Below are 16,941 nucleotides of genomic sequence, written 5' to 3'. Positions count from 1 at the left end.
GTCTGTGATCTGTACACTTCAAGGGTGTGATTATGCTTCGCTCACTCTATAAAATCACAGAGGCAATTTATGCTGCATGGACACCAACTTGTCTCTGAGCAGCAAGCCAAACCCCTAACAGCTCAATCCTAAACACAGGCACATATTTATTACACAGTCTAAATCTCTGGACTGCAGACCCCATAAACTCTGGTCTCATGGACTTAGAATCTGAGTTGTTTATTGAAATGATCAACATCATCATGTCAAATCTGCAAGGCTGCATAGTTGGAAGCATATGAAAAGTGCCAAGGGACTTCAGTTCAACTAATGATCTATGATCAACATTGACGTCAATATATAGTACCAGAAGCAAGATGTAGCTATTGTTTATGTTATTGTGAATTTAATAATTCTGCACTGGCACTTGGAGGAAGAGGGGTCTATTATTTGATCCAAAAGTTAGAATAAAATTTAAAACAGCTACAGTTCAACACATTTATCATCTTATATATAACAATTATAATTACCATACATTTAGAATAATTCCTTTATGCATGACATCTATGTTCAGGTAGACTCAGAAAGCACTTTGGGTGTCTTTGGGAATGTGCATGTGGTTGTTAAATTTACAAGTTTGCAAGTCTGAAGAAGACCGGAGAGTTTGATTGGGCATAGTTCACACATACTCACCATCCGTACAGTCATGCCTTCCCATATACAACACTCATCATATACAACAAAGAGATAACTGTTTGACATGAGAATTTGGACCTGAGTTTTACCACACATTACTTTTTAAGAAACATTGTCCACTGTTATTACTGAAATAGGTTTGGTGCTTCATATCAGTGCCACTATAGCTGTGTCCAAAACTGCCCTATTGACTATTTTTTCATGTGAAAATCTAGATCACTAACTTACATACACTATAGTATAGGGAACAGAATTTGTCCATTGTAGTGAATGATTTTGGACACAACTTTATGCATGTTATCTCTTTACTCTGTGACAGCAGATTACATCACAATCTACATGTACACTACGTGGTATTCTATATACATTGTTTCAGGAGCAATGTCAGCGAAAAGTTGCACATACACATTTGCAACAGAAATGGAGACATTTTATATGTGTTTCAAAGGATTATGCTTACACAATGATGATTCTATACTTACTCAATGATGATGCATATACACAACACTTATATTTTAAAAAATCCTTCAAAATAAAGTTCTTGCAATAATGCAGGAATCTGCAATAATGGTGGAAGTCACAATGTGAATCAACTTAATTATCAGGATTATATCGGTTATATGAGCAAACTCACCCTACCAACAGGAGAAATTATCCCAGATATCTACAAAATAGTAGATTCTTTAAATATTATTATTAGGCAAGTTGTATTTTTGAGGATTCATTTTATTATTGAACAATAAACAGTGCTCTCAGTCAATCCAAAATGTTAATAAACCTCAAACCTGAATATATAAGAAAGTAAATGTGAGGTTTTGGCTTTCTAAGGAGAATATCTATGTGAGCATAATTATTGGGCAAGTATTAGTGTGCGGAATTATTATGCAACCATGAAAAATGAAGATTTTCCCCAACTCACTTGTTTATTTTCATCTGTTAAAGTGAGAATAATAAACAAACAACTCAAAACTTACAAATAAACATTTCTCACATTTAAAATAAATAAATAAAACTTTTGAAAAATCAGTGACCAATATAGCCACACTTCTTTTCAATAACAAAGTCTGTCAGTTTCTTAATCTGTTGCTTATCAACTTTTTGTGCAGCAGCAACCACAGGTTCCCAGACACTGTTCAGAGAGCTGTACTGTTTTCCTTCACCAGAAAACTCTCCTTTAAAAAGGGACCACAAGTTCTCAATAGGGTTTAGGTTAGGTGTCATGATTCTTTAATCTTTAAGGCCTTTACTGGCAAGCCACATAGTGAAGTACTTCGATGCATGCAATGGAGCATTGTCCTGCATAAAAATCATGGCCTTCTTGAAAGATGCAGACTTTTTTCTGTCCCACTGCTTGAAGTGTCTTCTAAAAACTGGCAGTAGGTGTGAGAGTTGATTTTGAGTCTATCTTCAACCTGAAAAGGTCCAACTAGCTGATCTTTATTAATAATAATAATAATAATAATAGATGCCATCTTGCTGGCGTCTGAGTCCAAGTGGATCTCATCAGTCCATGAAACCTTCAGTCTTCATCAGTCTTCTTGATATTTCTTGGCCCGGTCTTGACATTTCACTTTATGTGTCTTGTTCAGTGGTGGTCGGGTTTCAGCCCTCCTTACCTTGGCCATATCTCTGAGTACAGAACACTTTATACTTCTGGACATTCCAGGAAGGTTGCAGTTCTGGATTATGACAGCGCTGGAGGATAATGACTTCCTGGTCACTTCACATTTGATTCTTCTCAAATCCTTGGCAGTTAATTTGCGTCTTTTTTTCTCAACATGTTTCTTGCAACAAAACATTTGATGGTTCTGTGATAATGACCCAGTATCTTAGCAATTTTAAGAGTGCTGCATCTCTATGAAATACTTTGTACAAGTTTTGCCTTTTTAGAGTCAGTTAAATCTATCTTTTTTGCCTGTGTCACACCCTCTGCTGCAACTCGGACTACTGCGGACTACACATCCCATAAACCTCCTGTACGGTCCCAGTTAGTGGTGTTCTAAATATATATATATATATATATATATATATATATATATATATATATATATATATATATATATATCCTATTGTCTCTATCTGTTGTTGCAAAGTCTCATTTGCCAGCCTTCTGTTTCTGAGCTGTAGTTTTGTTTTTGTTTTTTCTTGTTAACTATTTTGGAGATTTAGTATACCTGCCTGTTTTTAATATTCTCTTGCCTGTGCCCTTTGGATCTGTTTGCTCTGTTCCTCTACTAATCTACCCTTGCCCAAATTTGACTACTCTTTGGATTACCACTGTTAAACTGAAATTTTATGCTGCATTTGACTCTACATTGAACATCTGTTCAAAAACCTGACAGCCTGAGGAAAAGAAGTTGCCTAATAATTATGCACACCTTGATATAGGATATTGATCTCCTTAGGCCAAAGCCACACCCTCCCTCATTACAGAAACACACATCACCTAATATGCTTAAATCTAATAAGCATTCAAGTTTATTTTGTATGGTCAAAATACTCTCTTTCTCAAAAATTGTGTACACAGTGTATTAGTAGATAATAATACAGGGGATGTAATAATAATATAGAGGATGATTGGCCATGTCTTTACTTATTTGATTGAGAAACCCAGCATAGCATTTACACTAACGAGAAACTGCATTCCTACAAGTAACTCAATGCATATAACTCTGTGTCTGTGGTCATGTACAAAATGTTGTACAAGCTGCCTCAGTCAGTCATGTTGAAACCCTTAAACTGGATTCCACCAATCCAGGAACTCAGTTACAATCTGCAACTCCCCAGTACTAATCATTATCACCTGTTCCTCATTACCATTATGTAGAAATACCTGTTTAGTTCTTTTCAGAATTGTGAGGTTCTGTATTCTTAGTAAGTTGGCCTACTGAGTTGTTTGTGCTGTTTTTGGACCTTCCTTTTTTTCAGGTGTATGCCTCTTTCCCCCCCCATGTATACCATTGTTTGATTAGTGCCTGCTTGATTTTGAACTCAGAACTTTCCTGCTCCTGATCATTCTCTGGGAATTCCCATTTGTCATTGTCTGCCTCATACTGGTATTGACCACTGCCTGTGGCATTTACTTAATTGGATTACCCTAACTTCAGTAAAATGTTACTGTAGGCTTTATTCCTTGAGCATCTTTGTAATACTGTTCCATTATACTTGTATTGACTGATTATGCTCCTCAACCCAGATGGATTAATGTAGCTAACATTCTGATTACAGATGTATGTTCATGAAAGTTTAGTTTATTAGTTATATATAGCTGCCATATGGAAAAGCAGGATTATTGTTCAAATGTATCCATCTCTTTAGTTTTACTGACACTGGGAGATAAGGTGTAGTCCTGGTACCAAATGGTTAGAGACTTCACCACCTATTTGTAATCTGTTTCACATTTGTCCATGAGAACCAGTATATCCCTATCATCAGCAAATGTAATGATGATATTGAAACTGTGTTTGCCAGCACAGTCTAAAGTGAACAAGGAGTGTAAGATGAAGCCCTGAGGTGCATCTGTGGTGAAGATCAGTGTGGAGGTATGACAGATTATGAACACCCTATCAGGAAGTTGAAGATCCAGCTGCAAATAGAGAGCTTCAGTTAAAGATCAGTGTGTTTTGAGGGAATGATGGTACTGAATGCCAAGTTGTAATCAATAAAGAGCATTCACATGTTTCCTTTGTCTGGGTAGGTAAGTGCAGTGTGTGCCACCAATATGATTATATCATCCGTGGATGTGTTTTGATCTGTATGAAAACTGAAAAAGGCCTAGGGTGTCAGAAACTGACAGGTTATCAGAAAGGGAAGAGTCATGAAGAATGACTCCTCAAGAATGATAAGGTAAGAAATAAATGTTACATAATGTATAACGTACAGCTGGTCAGGACTTCAGAAGAGGCCAGTACCAAAACAGCAAACAAAAACCAAACTAAAGAAACAATACATCTACATACACTATAAAAGAAATATACAATTCTAAACTAATTCCCGGACAATAACCATGAACAAAATCCACTTCCAGTGCAAAAAAAGCAGACGAGATATATATATATATATATATATATATATATATATATCGTCTGGATTTTGTTCATGGTTATTGTCCATATATATATATATATATATATATATATATATGGACAATAACCACGAACAATAACCATGAACAAAATCCACTTACAGTGCGATATATATATATATACACACACACACACACACACACAACCAAGTCGTATTTACAGGACTAACTAACAATGATCAAAGAGAACTGAGCAAACTAACAAATGGAGTATGCAAAGGTGTAACAAGAAACTAACAAGAGTTCTAACACGAGTTCTAACACAGGCTAACAGGAGTTAACAAAGAAAAAAAATTAACAAACAGATAAAACAGGTGAACACACGTACACACACAGGATAACAATCACAAGGCTAATCAAAAGTATACTAAGACATGAGAAAGCTCTATGAATGCAATAATAAATTGGCTGCTCAGGTTAGCATGCACATGCTGTCATTTATATGAAAAAAACTAGTAACCAAGCAAGTGAGACTGACCCGGAAGTAGTATTTTTTTATTGAGGCGGTATTACACAAGGAAGCGTTGTCAGACAACGTTTTGTAAGCGTGAAACTAGTTAGCTTGATTAAGTAGCTAACGGTTTTGTCGTCGTTCTTTCTTTCTTTCGACCCAACAAAAATAAAATGTAAGTGTACCGATATTTTAGTCAAAAACAATTATAGATATGATGCATTATAAAATAATATATTGAAAGTAAAAGTCATGGAATAAGACGAAATGCAAGCTAGCTTTAGAAAACGAATAGCCATACCCAACTAGCTAGGCTAGGTTTTGAACCAACTAGATACTTTGAATTGACCGCTACCTAGCTCGTTCACGCTCAGATAGGTGTCTAGTGCTTGTTCACTTTAAATATTCTTAAGTGTGGTTTAACATCATGATGAACTATTTAATTGTTTGGGTCATTTGTTCTAGCCAAGCTAGCTAGCTAGTTTTAGTCCGTTTTAAAAGAAATCTCGAAAGTATGGGCATACTAGCGATAGCTAGGTTGGCAATATAGCGGGCTATTGTAACTACATTTTACAACTGATAAAATGAAACGATTTTATTATGTATTTTTGTACTGTTTACTTGTTTGTCAGGTAGCGAGCTAGCGGAGTGTGATAACTACTAAGCTAGCTAGTATTGAACGGAGTTCTGTGTTGGTAATACGAGTCGTAATAAGCTAAATCTTAAAGTACACCTAATGAAACTGTTTTAGGAGTCTCTTGAACAAGCCCAAGTCAGAGATGACTCCAGAGGAGCTTCAGAAACGGGAAGAGGAAGAGTTCAACACTGGACCCCTCTCTGTGCTAACCCAATCAGTTAAAAACAACACGCAGGTCCTTATCAACTGCCGCAATAATAAGAAACTATTGGGCCGAGTAAAGGCCTTCGACAGGTACTTGTTTCATGTTTCTGACTGATCACTGAACTACTTTAGCAGTTTTAATAATTTATGTGTATAATTACCTACAGTTAACTTTGTTTGATATAAACTTTAGTACATTTGACATTGTCAAAATACTTTGAAGAACCTCTGGACAAATGTACTATTAAGTGTCCATACATTTCATGGCTGATTACCACCAGCTTTTTCAGTTTGACCACAGATGATGGCAACCAACATTTACCTCAGAAGAATGATGCAAATTAAATTAACGTTTGTAGATCCGACCCTGCGTTTATAAACCTGGACTTTACAAATGCCTCCCCAATGCAGATTGAAATCCCTATAGTTTATCACATTTATAGTTTAATTTTAATTGTATCCCATTACAGTGCAGAGAGTAAAGTTTTTGTGCAAGCTGTAGGGTGCATACAAGAAAGTGGTGCATTTTTTTGTGAGGTGCACACAAGAAGATATTCCTGTTAATTGGAAAGATGATTACATTTCTGAATTTTCTGGATGAGAAAATACTAGCACTTGGGTGTCTAGCCTTTGCTTGTTAATAGACATTAAAAAAACAGGAAAAGATAACCTGTCACATTCTTGAAAGTATCTCTTTAGTGTCTTCTAAAAGTGCATTCCTTGTAAGTATTATTCCTTGTAAGTAATTTCTACCACTCCAATAATGGTTTTGATAAACATTTTGTTAATGACTAATAAATATGCAGCTGAATCAAGTTGTCAAATGGGTAGTTAGCTTTCACTAAGTAGCTAATGTGGAAATGGCTATTTTCTAAATGAAGTCAAAGTAATTTCCTAATGCATATCAATTGTCGGATTCACCACACAACACACCTTTGCAGTTTTAAATTCATTGCATGCTTGCGTTCTCCATTTTAGACAGACACTCTAATACACTTAAGATGGAGTTTTCTTGTTAGATTGCATGTACTTGTCTTACAAGCCCTTAAGATTTGCTTGCATAGCATTATACTATCATCATGTACAGTAATTCCTGACTGTGTTGTGTTGCAGGCATTGTAACATGGTGCTGGAGAATGTGAAGGAGATGTGGACCGAGGTACCCAAGAGTGGCAAAGGCAAGAAGAAGTCCAAACCAGTCAATAAAGATCGCTACATATCCAAGATGTTTTTGAGAGGCGATTCAGTCATTGTTGTACTGAGGAATCCCCTTATAACTGGCAAATAGATGTTTTGGTTTTTTTCACATTTTTTGTGATGGTAGATTGTTTTCTTTTTTTGGGTGGGGGACAGGCTTTGACCGAATTGCTTTCTAAATAAATTTTTGTATTTACTCTTGTCCGCCATTACTGTGATGCTTGCATATGTTTATTTGTTGAAAAATTCTAACCATAAGTTAACAAAGTTTGTTTTAGATTGTTGCATATTGCTAGCAAAAGCCTTTTCCAAAGTAACAAGACCTCAGATGGGCCCAATCCCTATGCCATCACTACCCTTTTATAATACTTTTTTCAGTATGGTGTTTTCTTTAGCTTTTGTTCCGTTCTTAATACTCAGATTTACACTGACAGCCCATGTATCCAACCACATATTTTATAATGGTAATTGGGTAACTACATAGCTTGTAGTCTGATTAATCAAGTGGGTTGCTAGCAAGCAAATAACCTCTAGTTAATAGAGCAACCCAAATTTACTGTGAGTTTATCTTTATTCCTAAAGAGTTGATCCTTGTTTAATTTGGGCCCAAAAAAAAAAAAAAAAACATTGGTGTAAAAGGGGATTTTTTTTTGATGCCTCCCCTCTTTGAGTTTCTCTGGTTTGCTAGTGTCCCCTGGCTGCAGCTTGAGTGTCGGTGTAGGTTTCAGCATGCAGGACTCAGTAAGTGACAAACTGCCATTTAAAGGGTTTTGCATTATTAATATGACCAGATGTGCTGACTGTCACTTCACACCCCTATCTGCAATTGTAAGTCTTTTCTTCTTCTTTTTTATGATCATTGCTAGCTCTTTCATACAGTCTGACACTGTCTTAAACTATACATTTAGTTCAAAAAACTAAAACCAACTTGTAAGCCATAAATTATATACTTTGAAGAAAATGGAACAAACATCTTTGCTCATGTCCTTCACTGGCCATTTACTACATATTTATGTGCAACTTTTGAGTTTTGCAAGTGCTGTCTTCAAGAGGTTACTGTGATGTTCTGTGTGCAGAAAAGACTAATTTTGATGGATATCTTAAACCACTGAAGCAGACATATTAACTTTCTTTAACTTGGCCAAATCAGGAAACATCAAAGACATTATTTGATACCAGTGAAATACCTATATTGCTTGCCATTTGTGCAATGATCACCCATAACGGTTCAGTTCATCTTTTATTTTGCCACTTGTAAGTATTAAAAGTATGGAATTAAAAAATATGGAGTTTGTTCAGAAACATAAAAACATTAACCTACACAATCTGTACATACAACTGTCCAGAGCTTACCCAACCAGAACAATGTAAATTCCTATACCAGATTAATACATATGTTAAAATTATTTCTATGGTACAACAATAAACATTCCTCAGGGTTTCTTTGCTCAGTCCTGCTTTGTTTAAAATTCTTAAAAGATATTTCAGAATCAGTGAATTAATACATCTGCGTATTATAATGTGCTTCGTATGTGAGATACACTTACTGAAATAAAAAAAAAACAAATATCCTCTATCTCTTGTACTTATTTTATCTTCAGAAGAGATAAAAATCAATTACTGAAGTGTCCTCATCATATTTTATAATAAAAGTTGAATCATTGTACACTTGACAGTCATTTAATGTAGCAACAGTAGAGCAGTGGGCTTAAAAAATCCCTGGGGTGATCCTATTCTTAATATTCAGGAAGTGGAGAGAAAATAATTGAACTTAAATCTTTTCAGGGGTGTTGCACAAACGTTTAAAATCCACTTGCACAGAGAATCTCCTATTCCCAGTTGTAAAAAAAAAAAAAAAAAAAAAGTAATTTGAATGGACAATTATATTAAAAGTATTTGATAAAGAGTATTCGGACATGAGCATTCCTGCATTAAAACCATGTGTAATATTGTGTAGGTCCCCTTTGTGCCGCCAGAATAGTTTTTTCCCATTGTAGTGTGGACTCCATGAAACCTCAAAGTGTCCTGTGGTATCTGGCACCAAGACAGTAGCAAGCAGATCTTTTAAGTCCTGTAAGTTGAGTTGGCCTCTGTGGATCGGACTTGTTTTTCCCTTGAACTAAATGAGATCTGGTGAATTCGGAGCCCAAATCAACACCCTGAGGTGTTTGTCATGTTCCTCAAACCATCCCTGAACAATTTTTGACATGAAAGCCAGGACCCATGATATCGCAGCAGAACATTTCCCAGAGCATCACACTGCCTATCCAGGGCTGACTTCTCCTATAGTGCAACTTCCCTAGGTAAGTGATACATGCACCTGGCCATCTGCATGATGTAAAAGAAAATGTAATTCATCTGACTAAGCCACCTACTTCTATAGCTCCATGGTGCAGTTTTGATGCTCATATGCCCAATGTAGGTGTACAGGAATCAGCATGGGCACTCTGAGCACTTTGTGGCTATGCAGACCCACACACAGCAAGCTGTGGTACACTGTGTTAACATTTATTTTTTCAGCAGTTTGTGCTACAGTAATGCTTCTCTGGAATTAGAGCAGATGAGCTAACGTTTGCTCCCCACACATATCAGTGTACCTTGGGCACCTATTACCCTGTCGCCAATTCAGTGGTTGTCCTGACCCAGTCATCTAGCCATCACAATTCGGCCCTTCATCATTCAGATCCTTATGCTTAGCAATTTTCCTGCTTCCAAATCATCTTCAAGAATAGGCTGTTTACTTGCTGCCTAATATATCTCACCCTGAGGCCTGGGGTCCGCATCCCACCCTATAGCAGATGTTCTAGAAGATCACCCCCTAACGTAGCCTCCCTCTGGCGCTAGACACCTGGAGTCTCTGTGTGTGGCAAGCTAGAATGATCAGTGTCAGATTTATGACTTACAGGTGAAGCTGTACGTGAGACGCTATTTTAAACTGAGTAGGATTTGCAAAGTAATTTCAGCAGATTTTAGGAAAATTGTTTAAGACTTTTGCATGATGAGATTAGGGGCGGTTTTGTTTCTGCTGTTTACTCTTAGGATTGATCAGTGAAAGATCTATGTGGGCTATGGAGGAAACTTATTTTTCAAACATTTGCATTTCTGTGTGTAATTCTTAACACCCTCAGCATGGCACTACAGCTTTATATGTTTCAGCTAATCTTCCCAGCCTTAAAAAATTTCAGAATACGTTTTCTTCAAATTTATCTGGCTATTAGGAGCAACTACCCTTGGCTACAAGTCTATGTTTTATTCAAGGGTTAGATGGACATGCAGAGGTAATGAGGGGAAGTGATTACGATAGTGATCGGCCATGCATCGATACTCAACACCCTTCATGCAACACAATGCCATCACTATGGTCAACATCGATTGCTGTAGTAACCTGAGAAGCTGCAGTATGTTTCCATGCAGCTCAGCAGCAGGGTTTCAGCTCTGTGAGATCAAGGATTCAAAGTGGCACAGCAGCCAGTGCTGTTCCAACACATTTTTGTTCTCTCTCACATTCTTTCTCTCCCACATACACACCCCAGTGGACACAAACTACATAAACGTAACACCTGAGATAACTTCACCAGATAAACATTAACAGTCAGTATTATTTAACCTAAAGCAGAACTTGCACTACATAACTAATATGAATATTAAAAATGTGGTTGTGAGCTATCAAAACAAGAAGTTGAATGCATCACACTATTGGCAATTAAACTGTTTAATCGTGTGGGAAGTTTTCACTATAACCAAATAGGAGTCCAACAAGTACAGAAATGCAATGTGTGAAGACTCGGACCAACTGATTAAACAAGTGGATTCACATATGCTCCTGCCTGATTGAAATGAAAACCTGCAGTAACACCATCCCTTTCCAATGATTGATTGCCTTCCCTTGGGCTACAGTTTGTCACTGTACATGTCTGAGATGCATCGCTAAGGTAAGGGTACCTAAACAAAAATGGTTAGTAAGTGTATGTGCAAGGCAGGTGTTTCTTTCTTTTTTTGGTATTTCCAGGCCTGAGGCCTTGCCACCCACAACATCTATGGAGCTACTATGATTATTAATATTTTCCAACATTTGTGCATGTATATAAACCACTATATCCCAAAAAGAATCATTCATTTACACAATAGCCCCCAGCATTCCCACTTACACAAAAATGTAAGTGATCAAGACAAAATAATAATAATAATAATAATAATAATAATAATAATAATAATAATAATGATGATAAATGTAAATGTTTGCATGTGCACATGTGTATGTGTACCTGCTTCTAATGTGTAGTAGTGTTTAAACCTCATAGTTAGAGTGAATCTATATATATAAACAAGGGAAGGCTAAAGAATAAAGAGAAAAGAGAACAAAGAAGCAGGAACATAAAGAATGTGCATGTGTGTATGTTTAAGAATGAGGATGAGTGCATTCAAAGTTGATAAAATGGCAGCTATATTTTTGATAAACTACACATTTTTTTCTAAAGAGATATGTAAGAGGTGAGTCCCACAAGACAGCTGTTTTTAATAGCACCCAATGAATGTTAGTCAGGCCATAGTTCAGAAATGTTGTTCTCAAACTATCATCAAAGAATCACATAATTTATGGTCATTAACATTAAAAATGTCCACTATAATAAAAATAATCTAATTTGAAAGTTATATAATAGCACATGATACAAATATGGCTATATACAGCAAGATAAGACAAAGTCAAGGACAGTTGTATATAACATCTAACAAACAATACACCATATGAACAGACTAAGTACTACGTAAATAGCCTAAATAAAATAACATTACACTGTACTAACAGTCATGAATCTTTCCAGGCCATCTGAATCAGTGAGATTAAAGTATGTGTATTTATAAAGTAAGTTAAGCAGCTGAAACAAGAGTACAAAGAGCATTGGTAGAAGAAAAAAGAAAGTCTCTCAAAAGTTAAAGAAATATAAGTCAAGTCAATTTTATTTATATGGCACTTTTTACAAAAGCTGTTGTTACAAAGCAGCTTTACAAATGTGCGAGTCCAAGCCCCCAGTGAGCAAGCCACGGGTGACAGTGGCAAAGAAAACCTCCACAGAGCATGAAGAAGAAACCTTGATAGGAACCAAGACTCAAAGGAGGATCCCATCCTATGGCCGACAATGGACACAACAACAGTAACAATAAGGAGCAAAGTAAGTAGTGAAAGAGAAAAGAAAAAAGAAGCAATTAATTTCTAGTCCGGTTTTCTAGAAGTCCTAGTCTGGCCCCCGATGGTGTGTGCATGTCCGAAACCCATCCCACACAAGAATTTCCATCAAAGGCAACAGAGAACTAGTTGTCTGGGGTATAGGTGTGGTGGGCTATATAACAGAAGAAATAAAAAAATATATTGATGGCCTTTATCTCACCAGACTGTAGCAGATATTTGCTTAGATTAATGGCTTCACTGTGAAGATACCATATTGTTGGTGTAAATGTAAATGTAAATGTAAAATGTTGGTGCCCTTCCATTTTGTGTATTTAGATCGCCACCTGATGGCTCAAATGTTATATGCATTCCTATGTTTCCTTAGCGTCAGCAGAGAATGAATCCTTTAAAATCCAATCACAAACACCATATCAATGATTGAAGTTTGTAGTAATTAATATAGTAATGCCTGTTGCCATTAAGCTTTAAATGATGTGCAGCATTGCTATATTGCTCCTGCATCAAAGGGTTTAATGAAAAATTCCTGAATCTGGATTCTTTTTAAGGCCATATGACCTTACAAAAAGTAACATTTTATAATTGTATTATGAATCCAATTTATGATATAAATTGATTTCAACTAAAAATGACATATTAAAATCTGGAATATGTGCCTATTCTGTGTGTGAATAATACACAAAGAGAGTGGACTCTGTTGAGCAAAGGTCTTACTGGAGGATGGACAAGGCTAGGATTGCAGCTCACAAGCTTTATGTCCTGTGTGATACTGGACAGAATGAGACTGATATAGAAGAGAGTACAGTAGCATGTCCAGTGGGTTTATCTTTCAGTCAAGTACCACCATGGCTAGTTTTTTCCCCTACAAGGCAAAATGTTTACAATATTAAGCAATATTAAACATACTGTATATTACAAAAGCTACAATATCAAGTTTTTATGTAGAGAATTTCAGAGAATCAGACCCTAGGAACTAAATGCTAACTGCTCACACTTTAGCTGTTGGATAACCAGTGTGATCTAGTTATAATATATTTAACATATTATTTTTGCTAAGCTTTAACAGGGAAAAATCATGAAGACATTTGAAAACTAATTAAGTAATCTTTAAGTTTAAAATGCATTGGTAACCAATAAAGTGATGTATTAATTATGTTGGAGTAATTTTGAAAATGTTTTAATTTTGCAGTAGAGCATGTAGATAGATAAAAAAAAACATTTCAGTAATCCAGTCTAATTGTCTAAAAAGTCTTCATATGCACTTCTGTTATGTTATTCCATATCAAATCATGAAGGTCTTTACTATCATCCAAACTATATATGGTATACAGTAGGACAAATATCTTTCCTCAATGAACTATGGTGCAACATGCACAGCACTGTACTCAGTACAATAGTTACCATAAACATTATGGCCAGTGACATCTATTTTACTAATGTGATAAACTGGTTTAAAGAAAATAGTCAATTATTAAGTATCTGTGCAGGATACCTTGACTGGCTGTACACAATGTAGACTAGTAGCTGAATATTACTGAAAAATAGTTCAATGTGTTTCTGATAGTATACATTAGAGTAGTTTATCCATGTGGACGTAGGGGAGGGGGGACAGTCATTAAGATGTCTTAAGGGACAAAGCACTTATAAAAATTAACATGTTGGGGATGTTGGCTCCAGCACTGAAAACACATATATCATATATTCATACAGCTAACAAATGTATAAACTAACAAAAATAACAAAATGCCACTTTGTCTCTATATGTTTATACTTTCTTTTTACTCTTTTTTTCCTACACTGTCTTATAACTCCTCCAGTGACTTGGAAAAAAATCTCTATGTACCAGTACCAAGGACAAATGATCTCCAAATATATAAAAATCACTTTTGTAAGTCACTCTGGAAAGTGATATAAGCCTCTGCAAAGTGACATAAATGTAAAGTTTCTCATTGTCAGCAGTGGAAAGAATGTCGTGGATCTTAGAGATATTATAGTGGGTACAGTATAGTGCTTTTATGGACATTACTGATGTGATCTCTGAAGCCAAGATCACTCTGAAAAATGACTCCTAGATTATTAACATACGTTTTGTCTTTCGGAGATAATGAACCAGTTTATCATGTCTCTCTGCTTCTTTTTAATTTATAGCAGCCTTTTCGATTAGGTCTCGAAACACACTACATAAAAACCTGATTCAGGCACTTGCCCCTTTAAATTAAAAGGGGACCCTGAATTCTTATTTTTTTTGTCCACTTCACCAAACGTTGCCCTTTTAAACCAGGATAGGAATTATGGCGCTGGGCTGTTGAGGGAGAGGCGGATATTTTCCCCAGCTCAGGAGGGAGGGCGGAGACAGGAATACTCCGAGTTATAGAATTAAATTAGGCAGATTAGTGAATGACGTTGGGAGTTTATTGAGAACTGTAGCGCGTCAAGGATTTGGAAAAGGCCATTCAGCGGCTGCACAAACTAAATTTCTATATGAATAATTGCGTATAAATATATTTTGGAGCCTAATATTTATTGAGCGAGAAATACACAGATGAGTCCAGGATACTGATTGGAGTTGACAAGCCCGCTCCACTCTCCCACCCTCTTTTCGCCCAAACCAGGAAATTAACGAGTTGAAATCCTTGCACTTCCCTTGAATATATAAGAAACTATTTCTAGAAAATAGGAAAAAAAGCTTTTGGAGTGAGGTTATTCGATGAATAACTCATCGACATTGTCGCGTTTGGGGTTTTGTTTTGGCTGTATTTTCGTCTGAAGGCTGTCCAGAAGAGAGACGATCTACAGAGTCGCTAGACAATGAGGTAAAGCAGGTCGAATGAGACTTGCCTATGCTTTTGTGTTGACTTTGTTTTGGACATGATACAGTGCAGTGCATAGTTTTTGTTGCTTCGGACACAGGCGGTGAAAGTTTTTTGGGGGGTATATAACGATTTTCTTCATACGCCTACTATGTGATTAGATCTCGATGTGAGTCTTTTGGATATCGTCAAAGCGGCCGACTCAGAGTTGTTTATGACTTCAGAGTGTTTAAGCAAGTAGAGTCTCATATAATGTGTGTTTACTCATTTGAAATCTCAAAAAAATCGAGAGAATAGGTGCGTGAAGTATACTAGCTTTGTGGTAGCGGTTGTGTTGTCTGGATCTGACAGTCCGTTAAGTTCTCATTCTGTTGCTACTTTATGCAGTTTATAAAACATTTTAATATCACTTTAAAATTTAAGTCAGTGAAACCGATAAACTCAGACGGCTGGATTTAATTATTTTTCTTGTCTGTTTGGCTTGTGAGCTAATTTTGTGGCTAATCTGCGGTTTACTCTAACTATGGAATATTTTATTATACTATACAATGCACATGTCCACATACAAGCTAAATAATATTTTCGTTCGGGAGTGCGAACTTTATAAATGCAGCCGTTGCATTAGCTACCTGTCCCTTTGTACGTAGTCCCCTTCCTCCCTCCTTGCAGTTGGCGAGGGTGTACCCGGAACTACATGTAAACCATGTGTGGCACGCAAAGATGTGCATTCCACATCTTGTTACAGCCTGTGCAGTTAGCAGTCCCGGATTTACTCCGTATTGTGTGGAATGCTGCTTTTCACTGTTTCTTATACAGTGGTCCATTTTTTCTTCCAATACATCACAAGCTAACAAATAAAAATGATTAGGGAATTATTAGGGAATACTGAGTTGCCAATTAATTCCATTCCTCTTCCATCTCAACAACCTTGCCAGCAATAACCTGCAAAACAAGTTGTCAGAGAGCTACCATTGTCTCAGATTAGAAGCATGTATTCACGCGGTCTCAACAGTGTGGGCATGCAAATTGATCTTCACTAATGATTCTAAGCAGCAGATGCTGCAGATGTCTTACCATTTTAACAGAGAGCCATTGTTTGTTGCCTTGCTGATGAATAAACTTAAGTTGATCTTGTTCTGCAATGGTTGTGAAATCCTGCCAGGCTGTAGTTTGGTGAAAAGGTTGCTTTTTTTCTGTTTTTCTTCCTGCCTGGGGATTGCCTAGTTATTCAGTAATAGAGTATCGTCTGACATTGAAATCCTGAAATTAACAAATCTGACCATTTCATTTACCCACAGCTCTGGGTTAAAATTTCACTGCTATCAATCATTTCAACATAGGAAGTATCCAGCCTGGTTGCTGTATTAAGTCCAGTCATCCCAGTCAGTTTGTTCCTCTGTTTATTTCTGTCGCTATCACTTAGAACATGTTTCATGTTTGATTAATGACAGTAGCACAATTAGCTGGTGTTATCAGCCTGCAAGGCCTGCAGAGATTTGCCAGTAAACAGCTTTCTTTGTTTGGTAATGCTCATAGGCTAGATGAGGGCTTAAGCCAGGATGCACTGTGTGCTAGTCAGAGGTTAGTGCCAACTGTAGGTGTGGCATTTGCATTTGGAGTTTATGGCTGTTGTTTCTCAAGAGGAGAACTAAAGAAATATTGTTTGTGCCAGTAAAGCAGGCTTTCATGCTTGTGAAG

The 16,941-nt window shown here is 36.6% G+C and overlaps 2 protein-coding genes across 3 annotated transcripts in view; both read left to right on the top strand.

Annotated features, from left to right (window-relative positions):
- Positions 1 to 5,258: 5,258 nt before the first annotated feature.
- LOC145655954 (small nuclear ribonucleoprotein Sm D2) lies at positions 5,259 to 7,457 on the top strand. Its single transcript, XM_081709428.1, has 3 exons — positions 5,259 to 5,385; positions 5,962 to 6,141; positions 7,165 to 7,457. Coding segments are annotated over exons 1-3 (357 nt in total). The 5' UTR covers positions 5,259 to 5,383; the 3' UTR covers positions 7,340 to 7,457.
- Positions 7,458 to 14,773: 7,316 nt separating this feature from the next.
- vaspb (vasodilator stimulated phosphoprotein b) overlaps positions 14,774 to 16,941 on the top strand; it is a 59,746-nt gene continuing 57,578 nt past the window's right edge. Inside the window, exon 1 of one of the 2 annotated variants that reach the window (XM_081709410.1) lies at positions 14,774 to 15,246. In XM_081709410.1, the coding sequence (XP_081565536.1) occupies positions 15,242 to 15,246 (5 nt within the window). In that variant the 5' untranslated portion in view covers positions 14,774 to 15,241. The remainder of the gene's footprint in view (positions 15,247 to 16,941) is intronic. The other variant, XM_035525729.2, reaches the window with a different exon arrangement.

This window comes from Electrophorus electricus, unplaced genomic scaffold, assembly GCF_041902795.1.
Source record: "Electrophorus electricus isolate QZ-2024a unplaced genomic scaffold, ASM4190279v1 Scaffold41, whole genome shotgun sequence".
NCBI lineage: Eukaryota > Metazoa > Chordata > Actinopteri > Gymnotiformes > Gymnotidae > Electrophorus > Electrophorus electricus.
The sequence above is the reverse complement of the archived record's forward strand: the minus strand, read 5'-3'. Positions and strand labels throughout refer to the sequence as shown.